This window comes from Aquarana catesbeiana, linkage group LG06, assembly GCF_042186555.1.
Source record: "Aquarana catesbeiana isolate 2022-GZ linkage group LG06, ASM4218655v1, whole genome shotgun sequence".
Lineage (NCBI taxonomy): Eukaryota > Metazoa > Chordata > Amphibia > Anura > Ranidae > Aquarana > Aquarana catesbeiana.
The window spans coordinates 69,467,136-69,484,949 of record NC_133329.1 but is presented as its reverse complement, the minus strand read 5'-3'; the positions used below and the strand labels follow the sequence as shown (position 1 = coordinate 69,484,949).

The 17,814-nt window shown below is 45.3% G+C and overlaps 1 protein-coding gene across 1 annotated transcript in view; it reads right to left on the bottom strand.

Moving 5' to 3' along the window:
- LOC141148591 (uncharacterized) overlaps positions 1-3,113 on the bottom strand; it is a 102,490-nt gene extending 99,377 nt beyond the window's left edge. The window contains exon 1 of the mRNA XM_073636184.1: positions 2,905-3,113. Within this exon, the coding sequence (XP_073492285.1) occupies positions 2,905-2,950 (46 nt within the window). The 5' untranslated portion in view covers positions 2,951-3,113. The remainder of the gene's footprint in view (positions 1-2,904) is intronic.
- Positions 3,114-17,814: the final 14,701 nt, after the last annotated feature.

The window sequence follows — 17,814 nt, the reverse complement described above, 5'->3', positions numbered from 1 at the left end:
TAACGCAAACAGGAGCCTTTTTTCAAATCATTGCGGCGCCGCAAAGTCGGAGTCGTACCGTTTTGAACAGTTCCATTGCTGACAATAGGGTGCGACTTGTCATGCGATTAAAAACTGTCAAATCGTATGACAAGTTGCACCGGCATGAACGAGGGCTTAAAGGGGTTGTAAACCCTTGTGTTTTCTCACCTTAAAGCATCCTATGCATTAAGGTGAAAAAACTTCTGGCAGTGACCGCCCCCTCCCCCCCGGCTACTTATCTGAGCCCCCTATTTCTGTTGGCGGAGACGCGTTCTCCCTCTCCCTGCCGCTGCATCCCTAAAAACCGATGAGTTATCAGCTGTCAGCTGCAAACAAAATTGTGAAAGAAACAACGCGGGTCCCCCCCAAATCCATACCAGGCCCTTCAGGTCTGGTATGGATTTGGACAGGAACCCGATGCCAAAATGTAAAGACCCTTATCTGCTCGCCATGAATGCTCCCGCAAAATCACGGTAAAATCGCACGACTTTGAAGTTTCGCTCGTGTGAAAGGGGCCTTAGCCAAGATGGCAGCGCCAGTACCCTAGAGCCAGTTCAAGAATGGGCTCAGGCGAGGACACTGCTGTATTCCTGGACAGGTAAGTTCCCTAACAGTTAAAGTCAGCAGCTGCTACCTTTTAACCTTTGTGGAGGGGGCACTCCTCTTTAGGACCCTTTCACACTACTGCGACTTCAAAGTCGCCCGATTTTACCGCAATTTTGACGCAAGTTCAGGGAATGCCTGTGTAAACTTGAGGTCTTTGGACCTCAACTTGCATTAAAGTTGGACCAAAGTAGTAAAGGGACTACAGTGGAACCTCGGATTACGAGCATATTCTGTTCCAGGAGAATGCTCGGAATCCAAAGTACTCGCATATCAAAGCGAATTTTCCCATTGAAGTCAATGGAAACAAAAATAATTTGTTCCGCATTGACTTCAATGGGATGCAATACCGCATGCGGCCAGAGGTGGGGGGCACCAGAGAGCCTCGGAAACGGCCAAAAAGGCCCGAGCACACTTCGGCTGACCTCGGCAAACCTCGGAAAGAGTTCGTTAACGAGCCTTTCCAAGGTTTGCCAAGGTCAGCCGAACTGTCCTCGGGCCTTTCCGCGCATTTCAGAAGGGTGCTGTTCGGCGACTTTCGGCTCTACTCGGCTCCAGCGCCCCCCCCCACCTCAGGTCAAAAGCCGTACTGCACACCGCTTCTGGCCTGAATCCTGCTCGTTTTGCACAACACTCGCAAACCGAGTTAGGATTTTTAGAAATACAGCGCTGGTTTTGCGAAATGCTCGATAACCGCATTACTTGCAAGGTTCCACTGTACTTTAACCACTTCACATCCCGCCTATAGTCATATGACGTCCACAGAAGGGATCTCCCATCCTGGGCGGGCGTCATATGACGTCCTAGGCTTCCCGTCCTAGGCTTCCCGTCCCGTCTCGGGGGCGGCGCGCGCCTCCGCTGCGTCACTTGGGAGCCGATGCGCATGCCCGGCGGCCGCCATGCCGGCCGGGCACCCGTGATTGCTCGTTAACCGAGCAGGACCGTGGATCTGTGTGTAAGAGGAGACCGATCATGTGTTCCGTGTACAGAAGAACACTGATCGGTCTCCTGCCCTTGTGAGTTCCCTCCCCCCACAATTAGAATCACTCCCTAACACAGTTAACCCCTTCACCGCCCCTATTGTTAAACCCTTCCCTGTCAGTGACATTTATACAGTAATCAATGCATTTGTATAGCACTGATCGCTGTATAAATGTGAATAGTCCCAAAATGGTGTCAAAAGTGTCCGATCTGTCCGCTGCAATGTCACAGTCACAATAAAAATCGCAGATCGCCTCCATTACTAGTAAAAATAAATAAATAAATAAATAAAAATGCTATAAATCTATCCCCTATTTTGTAGACGCTATAACTTTTGCGCAAACCAATAAATATACGCTTATTGCGATCTTTTTTATTTTTTACCAAAAATATGTAGAAGAAAACATATCGGTCTAAACTGAGGAAAAAATTTTATTTATTTTTTTTTAAATTGGGATATTTATTATAGCAAAAAGTAAAAAATATTGTGTTTTTTTTTTTTTCAAACTTGTCGCTCTTCTTTTGTTGATAGCGCAAAAAATAAAAACCGCAGAGATGATCAAATACCACCAAAAGAAAGCTCTATTTATGGGAAAAAAAATCATAGAAATGTCATTTGGGTAGTGTCGCACGACCGTGCAATTGTCATTCAAAATGCAACAGCGCTGAAAACTAAAAATGGGCTAGGGTAGGAAGGGGGTGAAAATGCCCCGTATTGAAGTGGTTAGAGTCGGTGCGACTTGAAGTCGCACAGATATGAATGGTACTCATTGGAAATCATGGGGTACGACATGTCATGCGACTTTTCAGCCGCAGGACAAGTCGCACACGTATGAAAGGGGCAAAACCGTGACTTCAAAGTTGCACAATTTCAGGGAATGCCTGTGTAAACTTTAAGTCTATGGACCTCAACTCGCATGAAACTCAGATCAAAGTAGTACAGGGACTACTTGGAAGTCGGCATGACTTGAAGTCACACAGATGTGAATGGTACTCATTGGAAATCATGGGGTACGACTTGTCATGCGACCTCTCAGTCCCAAGTCGCAGGACAAGTCGCACAAGTGTGAAAGGGACCTAAAGGAAATACATCAGCCATACAGTAGAGTCCTATAATGAAGGACTAATACATTGCATTTTTGCAGACTGTTTTTGGCACATAACGGCAGAACACTCCCTACAAATCTGCTAATATCTCCCCCTCCCTTTGTGTGAGGGTGGGGCACCTACCTCAGTCTGCCACTGCTGTGTGGTTGGTTGTCTTATATGTTGCAAGGAATATAAACAAATAAAACTTACCTGTGTGTTGCAAGAAAAGCAGCCATAAGAATCCCAGAGGAGACATTTCTTTTTACTAGGAGGGTGGAGATTTTCTTCTCATTGTCACACCTTTCGTCTCTTTATTCTTAGCTGACTCAGCTATTCATGCTATTTTACAAAACTAGAAATGTAAATCTATATTAAAACACAAGTAAAAACAGCTAGTAAAAAAAATGTGTTTGCTCTCGGAATAAAAGGAAGAAACTAGTTTCTTTCACTTTCGCTTTCTTCCTTCCCCCAGCTCTACTGCACTGAGTTAGTGCCAATGACATTCCCGGCTGGAGAATAGCCAGGATAGAGAGACAAACTACTGTCTGCAAATAGCCGCATCCCATCCATTCCATAGTAAACACTTACTTATCAATATGTAATGTTCATTACAATTATGCCCCGTACACACGGTCGGATTTTCCGATGGAAAATGTCCGATCGGAGCGTGTTGTCGGAAATTCCGACCGTGTGTGGCCTCCATCGGACATTTTCCATCAGATTTTCCGACACACAAAGTTTGAGAGCAGAAGATAAAATTTTCCGACAACAAAATCCGATTGCGTCAATTCCGACCGTGTGTGGCCAAGTCCGATGCACAAAGTGCCACGCATGCTCAGAAGAAATTCCGAGACGGAACAGCTCGGTCTGGTAAAATGAGCGTTCGCAATGGATACAGTACTTTCGTCACGCTGCAATGTTAAAAATGGTTTAATACAGCGCACTCTCTTCTTCTTTATAATGTGACAAGAATTAAGTAGTTTTGCTGCTCATATTCACAGAGTTCTCACAAACTAATTTCTTTACTATTTATCGGGATTCCCTCAATATATTTTGATATATTTTGATTTGTCACATCTGACATCATTATTTTTTATTTTTGTTTTGGTTTTTTGGTTTTTAAGGCCGATTAATTTTTTTAGGGTTTGTATTTTTTTCAAGGCGTATTTCTGGTTTTTGGGATTTATATTTGTACTCGTGAAAATTTTTGTGTGTGTTTTTTGGGTCAAGTTACCACAACACCATTAATATGTTGTTCTATTTAATCTGTAGGAGATTGTTTGGTGTTGTTGTCCCTTGTTAATTTCACATTTTATGTTAGAAATGTACCTGAATCGTCACCAACAAACTGTCCTTTTTTGATGAAAATACACAGGAGAGTATACTTTCCCAAATAAAAAACTTTTATTAAGGGGTCACAACTAAACAAAGAGGGAGGCAACGCTGGAGAAACTGCAGAAATTGGCGAAGCCTTGGACCCCCAGGGCAGACATCAATAATTTTCACGCAAAATTGGTGGCCTGAGGAGTCCACATCTAAGGGAGGGCAGTCTGGTCCAGAAGTCCCAGAGATCCGGAAAGCAGCAGATGACATCTGTGTCCCCAGGCTGTGGTCATACGAGAGACTGCAGCTTTTGTCAGACCAGACTGAACCCAGGGCCATCACTCTCTGGTCTTCCTTCCACGCTTCCTTCCACGCGGTGGCTCTGGTGGTGGAGTTGTGGCGGCAGGAGGAGGAGGAGGATGGTCCAACTCAATAACGTCTGTCTTGGGTGTTAGTTCCCCACTCACCCCCTTACTTAGGAGTTTATAAAGAAGGTCCTCACACAGCTTGCGTTGACCCTCCTGCACGCCCTGCAGTTTTGTGGCAGCCTTGCAGGCAAAGGCCTCTTCAGGAGTGGGTAAGGCTCGGAGGGATGCAGAAGCCTCCTGAATGAGCCTGAGTGCAGAATCCTGCATGGGAGTCATCTTCCTCGCTCTTTTATATTTAAGGCGGAGGGGAGGGACCTGAGACTCAGTCAGGCTGCGACTGGTCCCAGGCTTCTCTTGGCTGACACTTAGCCCCGCCTCCTCCTGGCTGCCACTAACCCCCGCCTCCTCCTGGCTGCCACATTCCACAACCTCCTCCTGGCTGAGGTCTTCCTGTGTATGAAAAAGGGACATTGTTTTAGTATTTTATTCATCAATCACACTCAATTTTCACCTTCTGACTGTTGCAACTTGAATGTTCACAAATATAACAGACTAGCATTCTGAGCCCAGCATTTTTCATTCTTGTCCCAATTATTTTTGCCCACTACTGTCTATTGATATGTAAAAAACTTTTTTCAATCAGCAATTAGTGATCAATAATAACATCTAGTAAACATCATTTATTTATTGACCAGAAATCTGTAGAACAATGCTACACCTGACTCAAGCTGGGCTCCTCCACTTCTTCCTGGCTGGAAGGCCCAGGTTGGACATCAGAAGCCTCAGCTGGGATTGAAGGAAGCATGGAAGGAAGGGTTGAGAGGGATTCCCTGACTTCAGTATGGTCTGACAGAAATCGCAGTCTCTCATAGTACCACAGCCTGGGGACATAAACGTCATCTGCTGCAGCTCCGGACCTCTGGGAATCTGTGACCTTCTTGCGCTCCCTAAGATAAGTGCTCCTCAGGCCACCAATTTTGGTTTTTAAATAGGGGATGGTTGCTGTGGGGACCACCGGCTTCACCAACTCCAGCAGTTTCTCCAGCGCTGCCTGCCTCTTTTGTTTATTATTATAATGGGGATGTCTCACCTGCCACAGACAGGGCAGCTCCCTGTACTTGTCTATGAACAGGGGGAGGAAGTTGTGGTCATTGAAGCCATCCATTTTCTCTGCAAGACACAACACAAGACAAACCCTAAGGTCAGGCCAAACTCTCCTAATCTTGTTAAAATATAGGCTTCTATTTCGAAGCAATATAGGCCCAAGTTTAGATCTTACCTTCCTTAGCATGATCGGCGCTTTTGATGCTCCTTCCTCCGCTCACAGATCGTACGTAATACTCACGCGTGTTACGCTTTATACACACTGCACATGCGTGTAACTCCGCCCGCCCCTGACGTTCTTTCTAGTCTATTCCCCGCCCCTTTTCGTTCTGCGCAGTGGGGGAAGAGCACATGGCGGATACACAGCAGGATCGTGCTAATTATAGCAATGAGGAGGAGGAGGAGGAAAGCCCGGAGCTGAAAACGTCCTGATCCAGAAGGAGATTTAAGGCCTCAAATATGTCCTTTGGGGAGATGTTTGAGATGGTGGACATCCTGAAGAAGGCCGACTATGATGGAAAGTATGGACCTTACCCCAACCCCAATGTCAGAAAGGCCAAGATAATTGCGAAAGTGGTCAAGAGTCTGCACCGGAAATTCGGGGTACGACGATCGAAAGATCAGCTCAGGAAGCGGTGGTCGGACCTCAAATTAAGAGAGGCCGAGCAGTACAGAAAGATCCGGAGAGTGCTGCAAAAAAGTAAGTAGTTGTCCTGTGTTCCTAGTCTTTTTATGTTTCTTACGTTAGTGCTGCTCCATGTGCTTTTCTTACAAGTGTACATTTGTAAATGGCAACTTTCATGTTCATGGGCACATTATTCGTTCGTATCAAAGATTTTTCTTTCGGCCTATAAAACACCATTGTTTAGGCCATATGCATTTGGCCACAATTTTTACGCCCTACTTGTCAGAAACTATTTTGGTTGTGTAGATGGCTTTGTTACTAGAATGAAATGCAAACTAGATTCTGTGTAAGGAGAGGACAGTCAGCAGCTGTTTTAACATCTGGACACTGGAGCACTAGTGTGGGACACAAGAACACCATTTTTATTGGGGGGCCACACAGGTGCTCCAGTGTATACTATGGGGGGTTTCCATCTGTGAAGCTTGTACAAAACAGGTAAAGTATTGAAGCTTGACAAAGGACACTGAAAACGCTACATTTTTTAACTCTGCCAAAATAGACAATTGTACCCCACTTCCAAGCAATGTTTCCTATTTATAGTTCTGCCATCAAATCACTGTGTGCTAAGTATAGCATTTGTGTTTTACATAGGGGAAAAAAGACTCGGAGGACACCCCTCATCCGAGGAGACCACAGACTCCCCACCTCTGGAAGAAGGGGAAATTCCCCCAAACCAAGCAGTGCAGGAGGATGAAGAAGACGTGGTGGAACTAGTCACCACAACAGGTGAGTGCCTGCGACCACAGGCTCAGGTAAGAGATGGATGCCGGTATATTTTTGATACCTGTTTTTGTTTGGTTTATCTCTTTTTAGGTGATCGTGATGTTGGGGATCCAGATCCTTTCACATCAGAAAGTGCCCAGATCCTGATCGGGGAGATCATGGGGTGTAATTTACAATTGGAAAACCTAAAGAAAAACATCAATGATGTTATTCTAAAAAATAAAAACATCATTGATGTTTTGGGGCGAGTTTAAAACCCCTCCCAATCCCTGGGTTTTTTGGTGTGCTCCAATGTTCAAAATGTTTCTGCAAGATTTGTAGAAAAGCCTAATTTGTAGGATGCACACAGTGTGCCAACATGTGCTATCTGCCATCACGGGAGATCAATGGACGCGTTTTGGGGGTGCAACCCCTTCCTCAATAATAAAGTAGCTGAGAGGAAGGGGTTTCTCCCCCAAAACACGTCCCTTGATCCCCCGTGATGGCAGGTCGCACATGTTATATGAAAAAAATGCGCCGCGCCTAGGGGTGTAACTGAATAACTGTAAATCTAAGTACAAATCATAGATGATAAAGCGTGCAAATCAAATAGAGCCTAAAGCTCTGATCACTTACTAAGATCACCCGCTGTGTGAATCCTATGACCAAACACACTAAAAAATATCTAGTGCAATAAATTACAAAGTGCAATGTGCATAGAAAAACGTAATAAGATAAATATACAATCCACAGTGATTAAAATATAATCATTCCTAATAAGGTGTATATGCTAAAAAATGTTACACATATGTAGATCCACTGTGATTAAAATGAAAAAGAAAAAAAATTAAATAAAACAATATATATATTCGTAAAACACAAACAGAGTAAATCAATCACATGCGTGGGCGAATTGAAACTATAATCGCCCTAATAAAGGTGTTCAAATCACATCCGTGAAAAAATCTTCCAATCCAGTAACATAAAGTGACCAAGTTCAAATAAAAGTCAGTGTAATGGTGATGGTTCAAAGAAAAAGTTCCGGTTTAGAATCAAACGTGCCCAAAGAAAAACATGCTGTGAAGTGCCTTGGTGACCCCCAATGTGATTGCGCTCACCTTGGAGCGTGTGACACAGGTTTTAATTGTGTCAATACACGCTTTTGGAGCCACCCCTGGGCTCAGTATTAGGTACAGCTGATTCCCACACTGGATTCTTTATGGCTCCACTCACATCAGACCATATAAAAGAAAAAGGCTAATATAGTATAATACCGTAGGATACTTTTATTAAAATCACATCCAATCCCCACATGGGGTACTCACATTTATAAGGTGCTCATGTGCACCAAACATAACATAGGAAAAAACGGCTGTGCGGCGTGCTGCGGGGTGTGAGAGCTCCACAACCCAGCTCTGTGCTGATCGCTCTGTCCTGATCGCACATGTTGACATTGGTAAATTTGTGTGCATCTTCCAAATTTGCCTTTTCCTGGGGTGACTTCACCCCATCTGAACGCAATATCAAACACAGTTCATAAATACTCATGTCTGATATTGCCTTGAAGTTCTACCAAAGGTGAACTTTGTAAGTTCAAGATTTGTGTCTTTCTTGTTGGTTTTACACATGCCTGTTTTATCTTAAATAAATGGACCTTTATCTGTTTTATAATGCTACCCCAAAAATTGAAAAACAACAAACATGTGGGTTTGTTAGAAAAACCTTTTCGAAATGCACATGTGATTGTGCAGGTATTAAAGAGATTGTTAAGCAAGAATGTGTGGATTATTGTGTCAACGCTAATAAAACACTTTGTTGGTGATGTAATTGGTGTTTTCTGTGAAAATGGGCTTTATTTCCTAAAGGCAAACCCTCTTTGCACTACAAGTGCAGTTTCAGTGCAGTTGCAAGTGCACTTGTAGTGAAAAGTGTCTTTGCCTTTAGTAAATAACACCCAACAGTGCTTTGTATAAGGTTACACAATCACGCCATTTTCTGGACTCAACACATTTCTGTCAGGGTCAGCTAAAACAAACACAAGCAGTAAATGTCCACAAAGAATTTCTTTTTTTTGCTTTTTTATTTGAAAAAGGCTTCACAAATTTGCTGGCATATTGATGGCCCCCCTACCCGCAAAGAACTCCAGGTATCATAACCAGACATCACGGGCACTCAGGGAGGCAAGCCAGGACGGCCGCTTTCAAGCGCCGTCAGTGTTGTTTCAGGTATCACTCCGGCCTCAGACCCAACTGAGCCAGCATAGTTGGCCGAATGTTTCCGTAAAAAGTTATGGAGAATACAGCACGCCATGATTATATGATTAAGTTTATACTAGATTCCAAATGTGTTCTCCACCACTCTTCAGGCTCTGGCCAGCCGGTAATTAAAAACCCTCTGTTCCGGGGTCCTCATAGGGAATGGCCGCATAAGATGGTCCCCCAGCGCAAACGCTTCATCAGCAACGAACACGAATGGGAGTCCTTCCACATTGTCCTCTGGAGCCGGCAAGTCCAAGCTGCCATTCTGGAGACACCTGTAGAACTCCGTCTGGGCGATGACTCCACCATCGGACATCCGGCCATTCTTCCCCACGTCCACATACAAGAAGTCGTAATTAGCCGACACCACCGCCAACATCACAATACTATTGAACTCCTTATAGTTGAAATAGTACGACCCCGAGTTGGGTGGTGGGATGATGTGGACGTGTTTCCCATCAATTGCCCCTCCGCAGTTAGGAAAGTCCCACCGCTGGCCAAAATGGGAGGCCACAGTCTGCCATTCCTGTGGCGTGGAAGGAAACTGTTGAGGAAAACAAAAATAAATTAATATTTTTTCTCAGAAACATGGCAAGCAGATTAGGCACAAACATTCTGGGGCAACCTCCAGAAAGCATTTATTAAGGGGAATTTAACAACACCAAAGTATAAGGTACACCTATCATATTCCCTCTCCCCCCCTCTCATGGGCCATTTCTAACATTATGGGGGGTGTGGAAATCTTGGACAGGTAACCCTCTTCACTTCATTGAGAGATGAATGCCTAAATACAGGGTATTACTTGGAACAGCCCCTCCTTAGTTACACTATTGGTAGCCCACTGGACAGGTAAAAAGTGTCAGAATACAAAGATATAAATACACACTGTATTATTTGAGCACCTTTGAACATTCTGCTATTACCTGTCTCAAGATAATAATAGGATCTAAAAACTTCAAACAGTACCATTTGAAAGTATACAGGCATGCCCTTGCACTACATGCTTTGGGGAATTCATCCATACATCTGACCACAAAAGAGATGTGTATAGTGTGTATGGGTTTGGCAAAGTCATCAGATAGATGATTGAGGATAGATAGAGAATTGGTATCAGCTGACTTACCAGTTGGGGGGAGGGAGGGTTAAGAAAAATGATTTGGGGACACCACAAAAAAAGCCTCTGGCACTCTGACTGAATTTAAAGCACAAATCACATTTCAAAACATTTTAGGGGGTGTTTGGGGTAAAGCACTACTATGGAGCTGATAAAATACATTTGTTAAGTGACTACATTAGGTGAATATAGGGCAGGAGACACCATGCTGGGGAGGTTATTGAAGGACAATCTGTATGAAGGACTAAAAAATGAATTACATACAAATCCAGCATGCATGAGGACAAAGGGGACATTCACAGCATATTCCAATCATGGTAATTAGGGAATGAGGAAAGAAATATAATATATTATCAATCATTAAATACAATAAAATGTGATATTAAAGGATAAAAAGCTTACCCTCATATACTCCTTCTGCAGGACCTGTATGATGGCAGAACAGGTCTCTGGGATAATGATCCCCAGAGCCTGGGGGGAGATGCCTGTCGAGAGCTTCAAGTCCTGAAGACTTCTCCCTGTCGCCAAATACCGCAGGGTAGCGACCAGCCTCTGCTCCGGAGTGATGGCTTGCCTCATGCAGGTATCCTGCCTGCTAATATAAGGGGTCAGCGAAGCCAACAGACGGTGAAATACGGGGTCCGTCATCCTGAGAAAGTTCCTGAAATCATCAGGATTATTCTCACGGATCTCACGGAGCAAAGGCATATGAGAGAACTGGTCACGCTGAAGCAACCAATTCTTGGTCCATGAACTCCTCCCCACCCTGTTCATGGACTGGACTTGTGTCAAGGTCAGGACCCCAACACCAAGCCCCCGCACAGCACGAACTCTACGAGGAGTACGTATACGCAACATGGCTAGAAAAGGTCGGCTGCTCAGAACGAAGTAACAGAACGCACTGAAGAACAGCAAGACCTGTGAAGAGCGACCTGAAACACAGTAACGAATGCACAAGAACACAATGACTACTTAAAGTCACGCAGAACTTGCTTGCACGCACTGAAGAGCAGATACAAACCCACAAGCACAAACTGAACGGCAGAAAACGATCTGAAAACTACGAGTCTGAAAAAGCGCGAATCGTCTCTCACCAAACTTTTACTAACACGAGATTAGCAAAAGGAGCCCAAAGGGTGCCGCGCTTGGTTCTGAAATGGCCTTTTCTAGTCTCGTCGTACGTGCTTGACGTCACCGCGTTCTTCGTGATCGGAAATTCCGACAACTTTGTGCGATCGTGTGTACGCAAAACAAGTTTGAGCCAACATCCGTCGGAAAAAATGCTAGGATTTTGTTGTCGGAATATCCGAACAAAGTCCAACCGTGTGTACGGGGCATTACAATCAATGACCGAGAATCACATGTCTTTATTTATAATATTCATATAAAAAGCAGACCATCATTATTTTGGCATATTTTTGGTTATTAAAACAGCAAAAAATACTCTACCCTGTCACGGATCGCACCAGAACTTTTGAACATCGGGAAAGTTTGTAACCGAATAACGAACCTCATTGAAGTCTATGGGACCCGAAGGTGAAAAATCAAAAGTGCCAATTTTGAAGGCTTATATGCTAGTAATAGGGCATACAATGGTTATGGGCGTCAGGTTGAGGGCCATCTTTACTATTGATTGGACCCTGGGCAAAAATGTTCTTGCCCCCAACCCCCCCCCCATTCAATTTCACTCTCTACCTTCTCTGAGACATACAATAAATAGCAGCTAGACTTAAAATCAGTTTACTGTATCAGATCAGGCAGCAATTGCGATTGGTTGCCAGCGGTTACAGCATATCATTACTGGTTACTGACTGGTTGCTAGAGGTTACAGCACACATTACGGCTCACTGATTAGTGGCTGGAGGTTACAGCAAATGATTTCTGCTTATTAAATGGTTGCTAGAGATTACTGTACACTATTACTGCACACTGATTGGTTGTTAGAGGTTACAGCACATCATCTCCTCACTGCAGGGAGGCATGATATACATATGAATGCTGCCTTTAGTTACATATCAATGCCGCCAGCCGCAGCTATTTACTTATGAATGCTGCAGCTATTTACATATGAATGCCGGGATGTTTACATGAAAACACAGGGTCTGCAGGGGAGTCAGCTGTACACAACAATAAGGCAGAGCTGGGCAGCATTAGTACCAGCACTTTACATTGAGATATTGGGACACAGCACAGGACTAAAACTTCAAAGGACAAGGGAAATTAAACTGGGATTGTTGGCAAGTATGAGGCAGCTGCTTTGGGCCCCACAACAATGACAGGGCCCAGGACAGCTGCCCCTTTTGCCCTGCCTTAAAGACGGCCCTGGTCCGGGTACTGCCCTGGGGACATGTATCAATGAAAAAAAAAGTTTTTAAAAAACTTAATTTTTAAATGAGCAGTGATTTATTGATGCTTAAAGTGAAAGTATAAAAATGAAAAATTCCTTTCAATATAGTGCCTGGGGGTCCCCTAAGTACACCTGTAAAGTGGCACATCTATACTGTGTATAGAAGCTGCTGCAGCAATAATAGCATTTATAAAGCCCAAAAAATTACATTTTCAAAGCAAGCTTTCTTTATTTTGTAAGCAACGGCTTGGTGAGCTAGTCTGTATGATGAGGCCACAATGTAGTGCACAGGGAACAAGAGTAAAGATTTTTTGGATCAATTCTGGTGTCTCTACCACAGACTTTGGATTTCTACTTCTGTAACGGGTGCAAAAAAATTGTTCTTTGGGTGTCGGTGGCACCTTCACACTGTAACCCTATAGAGGTACTCTTGATGAAAGCAAGAATTGGCCTTGCTGTCAAAAATTGTAATGATGTGCACTTGTCAAGCATGTGCAAAAAAATTGGTCTTTGGGTGTTAATTGTGCCCATGAAACCTACACCAAAGACATTCTTCCAGATGAAGTCATCACCCACAACACTAGGCAGCCTAGAAGTCCTGCAGAGATTCCACATCCCAAAAACACTTAATCGGCATCAGGGGCTTCAAAGCTGCTAGTAATCCAGGAATGATTAATTTTGATAAAAGTCAGATGGTCCAGTCTGTGGACAGACATGTTCTACGATCAGTAACGAAACCTCCTGCAGCACTGAATGCCCGTTCAGAAAGCACGCTGGATGCGGGGCAGTCCAGCATCTCAATAGCATACTGGGCAAGTTCTGGCCAGTGGTCTATTCTCATGACCCAGTAAGCCAGTGGATTGTCGACTGGAAAGCTCTCCATCTCTGTTTTTGCCCCTAGATAATCGTCCACCATGTGATGCAGATGCTGCCGATGGGATATGGAAGCTGACAGCCCTGGGCGGCGAGGACCTAAAAAATTCAGAAATGCATCACTTAGGCAGCTGCCTTCTCCACCGCTCCTCTCTTGATCAACAGAAGTCTCAAAACTACATTTTCAAGGACACTGTAACCTACCAGAGTCGGGAAAAGCGTTCGATAAACTTCTCTTTAAGGTGTCCTCAAGAGATTTCATCTTCTGCACTCTCTGTGGGAACGGGATGAGTTCTGAGACTTTCCCCTTATAACGGTGGTCAAGGAGGGTTGCCAACCAATTGTGATCCTTTTCCTTTACGCCACGTATTATTGGGTCCTTTTGCAGGCTTTGAAGCATGAGGTAGCCCATGCACCGCAAATTTGTGGGGGCATGAGAAGCAGACTCCTCTGGATCACTGAGGATTATAGTATCTGGAACTGCCTCCTCCCAGCCACGTACTACTCTGAAGGGTTCTGTGGATGGAAAACCATCTCTTACTGTTTGACATACTGTATATCTTCCTCTGCTTCAATGCCTCCAAAACTGCCAGAATCCTTCTCCTCCTCCTCTCTCTCCTCTTGTGTGTTCTGTGGCATAAGAACAATGGTGTCTGCATAAAGTGGGCCTTGAGAGGAAAGGAAGTCCTCCTCTTCGTCCCGCTGCTCTGCCTCGAATGCTCTGTCCATAATGCCACACAGAGTCTGCTCCAGCAGGAACACAAGAGATTGTGTCACTGATGCATGCATTGTCACGGCTCACCATCCTTGTGGCTTTCTCAAATGGTGACAGTACAGTGCATGCATCCTTTATGAGCAGTCATTGGCATGGGGAAAAAAAGCAGCGCCGACCTGAGCATATTGTTGTGCCATACTCACACAGGTATTTGTTGACGGCCCTCTGCTGCATGTGCAGCCACTGCAGCATTGCCAAAGTCGGTTTCCACCTGGTGGGCATGTCACAAATCAGCCGGTTTACGGCAGGTGGAATTCCAGCTGAATTTCAGCCAACCAGGCACTGGCTTTGTATGACTGCCTGACATGGCTACACACTATTCTGGCCTGCTTTAGTAGATCTTTAAACCCTGGGTACCCATTCCCGAACACAAAGGCAGCTACCGAACACTCTAATCAGGCGAGCAAGAAATCCATACGAATAATTCTCCCCCCACAAATACGAGACAAGGCTCTGTACAGAGGGTCAAACGGGAATCAGTCTCTTTTATTAGAACCAGAATACAGTCTTTATATACAGTAGAAGAGGAGGTCCCCCCTCCTGCTCATATTACTCTAACAATACAACTGTAACCAGAAACAGAATTAACATGAACTAATTAACTAATCCCTTCAAGCAGCGGATGTGACTCTGTGCCCTCCTGAGCACTGTATGATTAATCAGGATTTCACTACAGGTCAGACTTGTTGTCACCGAGCCTCACACACAGGACACTTTCTCACAATGGCAGGAGCTAATTACAATTAACAATACAAACAGTGATCTCCCCCTCTTCAGCCTAGTAGGCAACAAACTATAGTATGAGTAGACTGTCCGGCTCCTACCCAGTTCTAGAGGCCAATATGATCAGCTCTCTCAACTAACATGTTGAGTTCAGAATCAAACAAACCAAGAATAGTCTTTACATATATCCTGGGAGATATTGTGGACAAATATTATTGTCCCATTTTAAGTAATTCAAGATATATTTTCTCAGTCACCCTGTGCCCAAAAGTGATGCCCGTCACATGGCTCCCTCCTTGTGGGAGCGCATGGCTCCCTCCTTGCGGGACACTCTGGCAGACCTGGCTTGATCCTTCTCGGGTCAACTTGGGGATGTCCGAAACTAGGAGGCCGGAGTGACGTCTGTTTGCCGGGACAACCCACCAGCATTGCCATTTTGCTTACCGGATCGGTAGCTGATGGTGAAATTGTAAGGTTGCAGGGCTAAGCTTCACTGCAGCAACCTGCCATTGTCTCCTGAGACCCGGTTAAGCCAGACCAATGGGTTGTGGTCAGTGACTAATGAAAATTCCTGTCCGTACAAATAAGGGTTCAACTTTTTAAGGGCCCAGACCAGGGCCAAGCACTTCTCCACTGCCGCATAGCTCATTTCCCAGGGTAATAGCTTTCTGCTAGGTAAGTTCTTTTTCGTCAGGTCAGTCAGGGGCTCTCTCTCTAGTAAGTAAGGGAGGGGTAAACTTTCGGAGCCGTCCGCAGCAGGGGCACATACTGCAACAAAATCTTCCTGCAGTTCCTGATACTCCTTCAGCATGTTCACATGAAAGGTTCGCTGGATTCTTTCATCTGCACAGCTGGCAATAACATAGGTAGTATCACATACCTGGGCTACTACTTTATACGGGCCCTGCCAAGATGCCTGCATCTTGTCGGTCTTCACAGGCTTGAGCACTAAGACCTTCTGCCCAACCTGGAAGATACGCTGTCGGGCCCCCTGATCGTACCATCTCTTTTGTCTCCCCTGGGCCGCCTGGAGATTCTCCCTTACCATCAGAGACAGTTGCTCCATGCGGTCCTTGAGTTCCAGAACATAGGGCACAATGGGGGTCCCCTCCTGCTCTGTCTTTCCCTCCCAGTGTCCTCTAATGAGATCGAGGGGTCCGCGGACCCTTCTCCCATAGAGTAACTCGAAGGGGGAGAACCCAGTAGATTCCTGGGGTACCTTTCTGTACGCAAATAACAGGTGAGTAGGGATGAGCTTCGAGTTCGAGTGGAACTCATGTTCGACTCGAACATCGGCTGTTCGCCAGTTCGCCGAACAGCGAACAATTTGGGGTGTTCGCGGCAAATTTGAAAGCCACTGAACACCCTTTAAAAGTCTATGAGAGAAATCAAAAGTGCTCATTTTAAAGGCTAATTTGCATGGTATTGTCATAAAAAGTGTTTGGGGACGCGGGTCCTGCCCCAGGGGACATGTATCAATGCAAAAAAAAGTTTTAAAAATGGCCGTTTTTTCGGGAGCAGTGGTTTTAATAATGCTTAAAGTGAAACAATAAAAGTGTAATATTCCCTTTAAATTTCGTACCTGGTGGGTGTCTATAGTATGCCTGTAAAGGGGCACATGCTTCCTGTGTTTAGAACAGTCTGACAGCTCCCTCACTGCTCCCGAAAAAACGTCCGTTTTTAAAACTTTTTTTTGCATTGACCCATGTCACCCGGGGCAGGACCCGGGTCCCCAGACCCTTTTTAGGACAATACCATGCAAATTAGCCTTTAAAATGAGCACTTTTGATTTCGAACGTTCGAGTCCCATAGACTTCAATGGGGTTCTAACGTTCGTGCAAAGTTTTGGTGTGTTCGCAAGTTGTGGTGCGAACCGAACCGGGGGGGTGTTTGGCTAATCCCTACAGGTGAAGCAGGAATCTCTCCCAGTCTCTGCAAGTGCCCGAAAAGGTCCTCAGTATTTGCTTGAGGGTCCCATTAAAGCGCTCGCAGGGACCATTAGTCTGGGGGTGGTAAGGTGAGCTCAGCAAGGGCTTAATATTGCACACCTTCCACAACTGCTGGGTGAGCACAGCAGTAAACTTGGTTCCCTGGTCAGAGAGAATCTCCTTAGGGAACCCCACTCTAGTAAATATCTTAACCAGGGCATCAGCTACTGTCTCTGCTTCAATGTTGGACATAGCTACTGCCTCTGGGTAACAGGTGGCGTAGTCCACCATGGTGAGCATATACTTCTTCCCGGATGGACTAGGCCTGGCCAAGGGACCCACAATGTCAACGGCTATGTGGTAAAAGGGTTCCCCAATAATAGGCATGGACATAAGTCTGGTCTTAGGGTGGTCCCCCCGCTTACCTACCCGTTGACATATGTCACACGTTTTGCAGTACTGTCACACATCCTGGTTAAAATTAGGCCAGAAGAAATTCTGTGTAATTCTATGGACGGTGCGATGGGACCCTAGATGTCCTGCTAGTGGTACATCATGCCTGATTCGCAGAATCTCCAGCTGGTATTTCTTAGTTACCACCAGCTGTCGTTTCTGTGAAGGGACTTTACTTCTCGGGAATGGCTTAGAGATCCTATACAGTCTATCCCCCACCCATTCATAAAGCTCCCCATCTATTCCCCTTTCCTGAGTATCTGCCCTAGCCCTATACTTGTGTAAGGTCGGGTCCTCCCGGGTTTCCCTCCCGAATGCCTCTGGGGTATCCCAGCCTAGGGGAGCCTGATCTAAGGTACATGTCGGGGAAGGTAGTCTTACCTGAGTCTTGGCAGAGAGCGGGCCAGTTCCAACAGCACGGGTCTGGGCACGGGTAGTCACTGGGTTGGCTTCAGCGGGGCCCATCG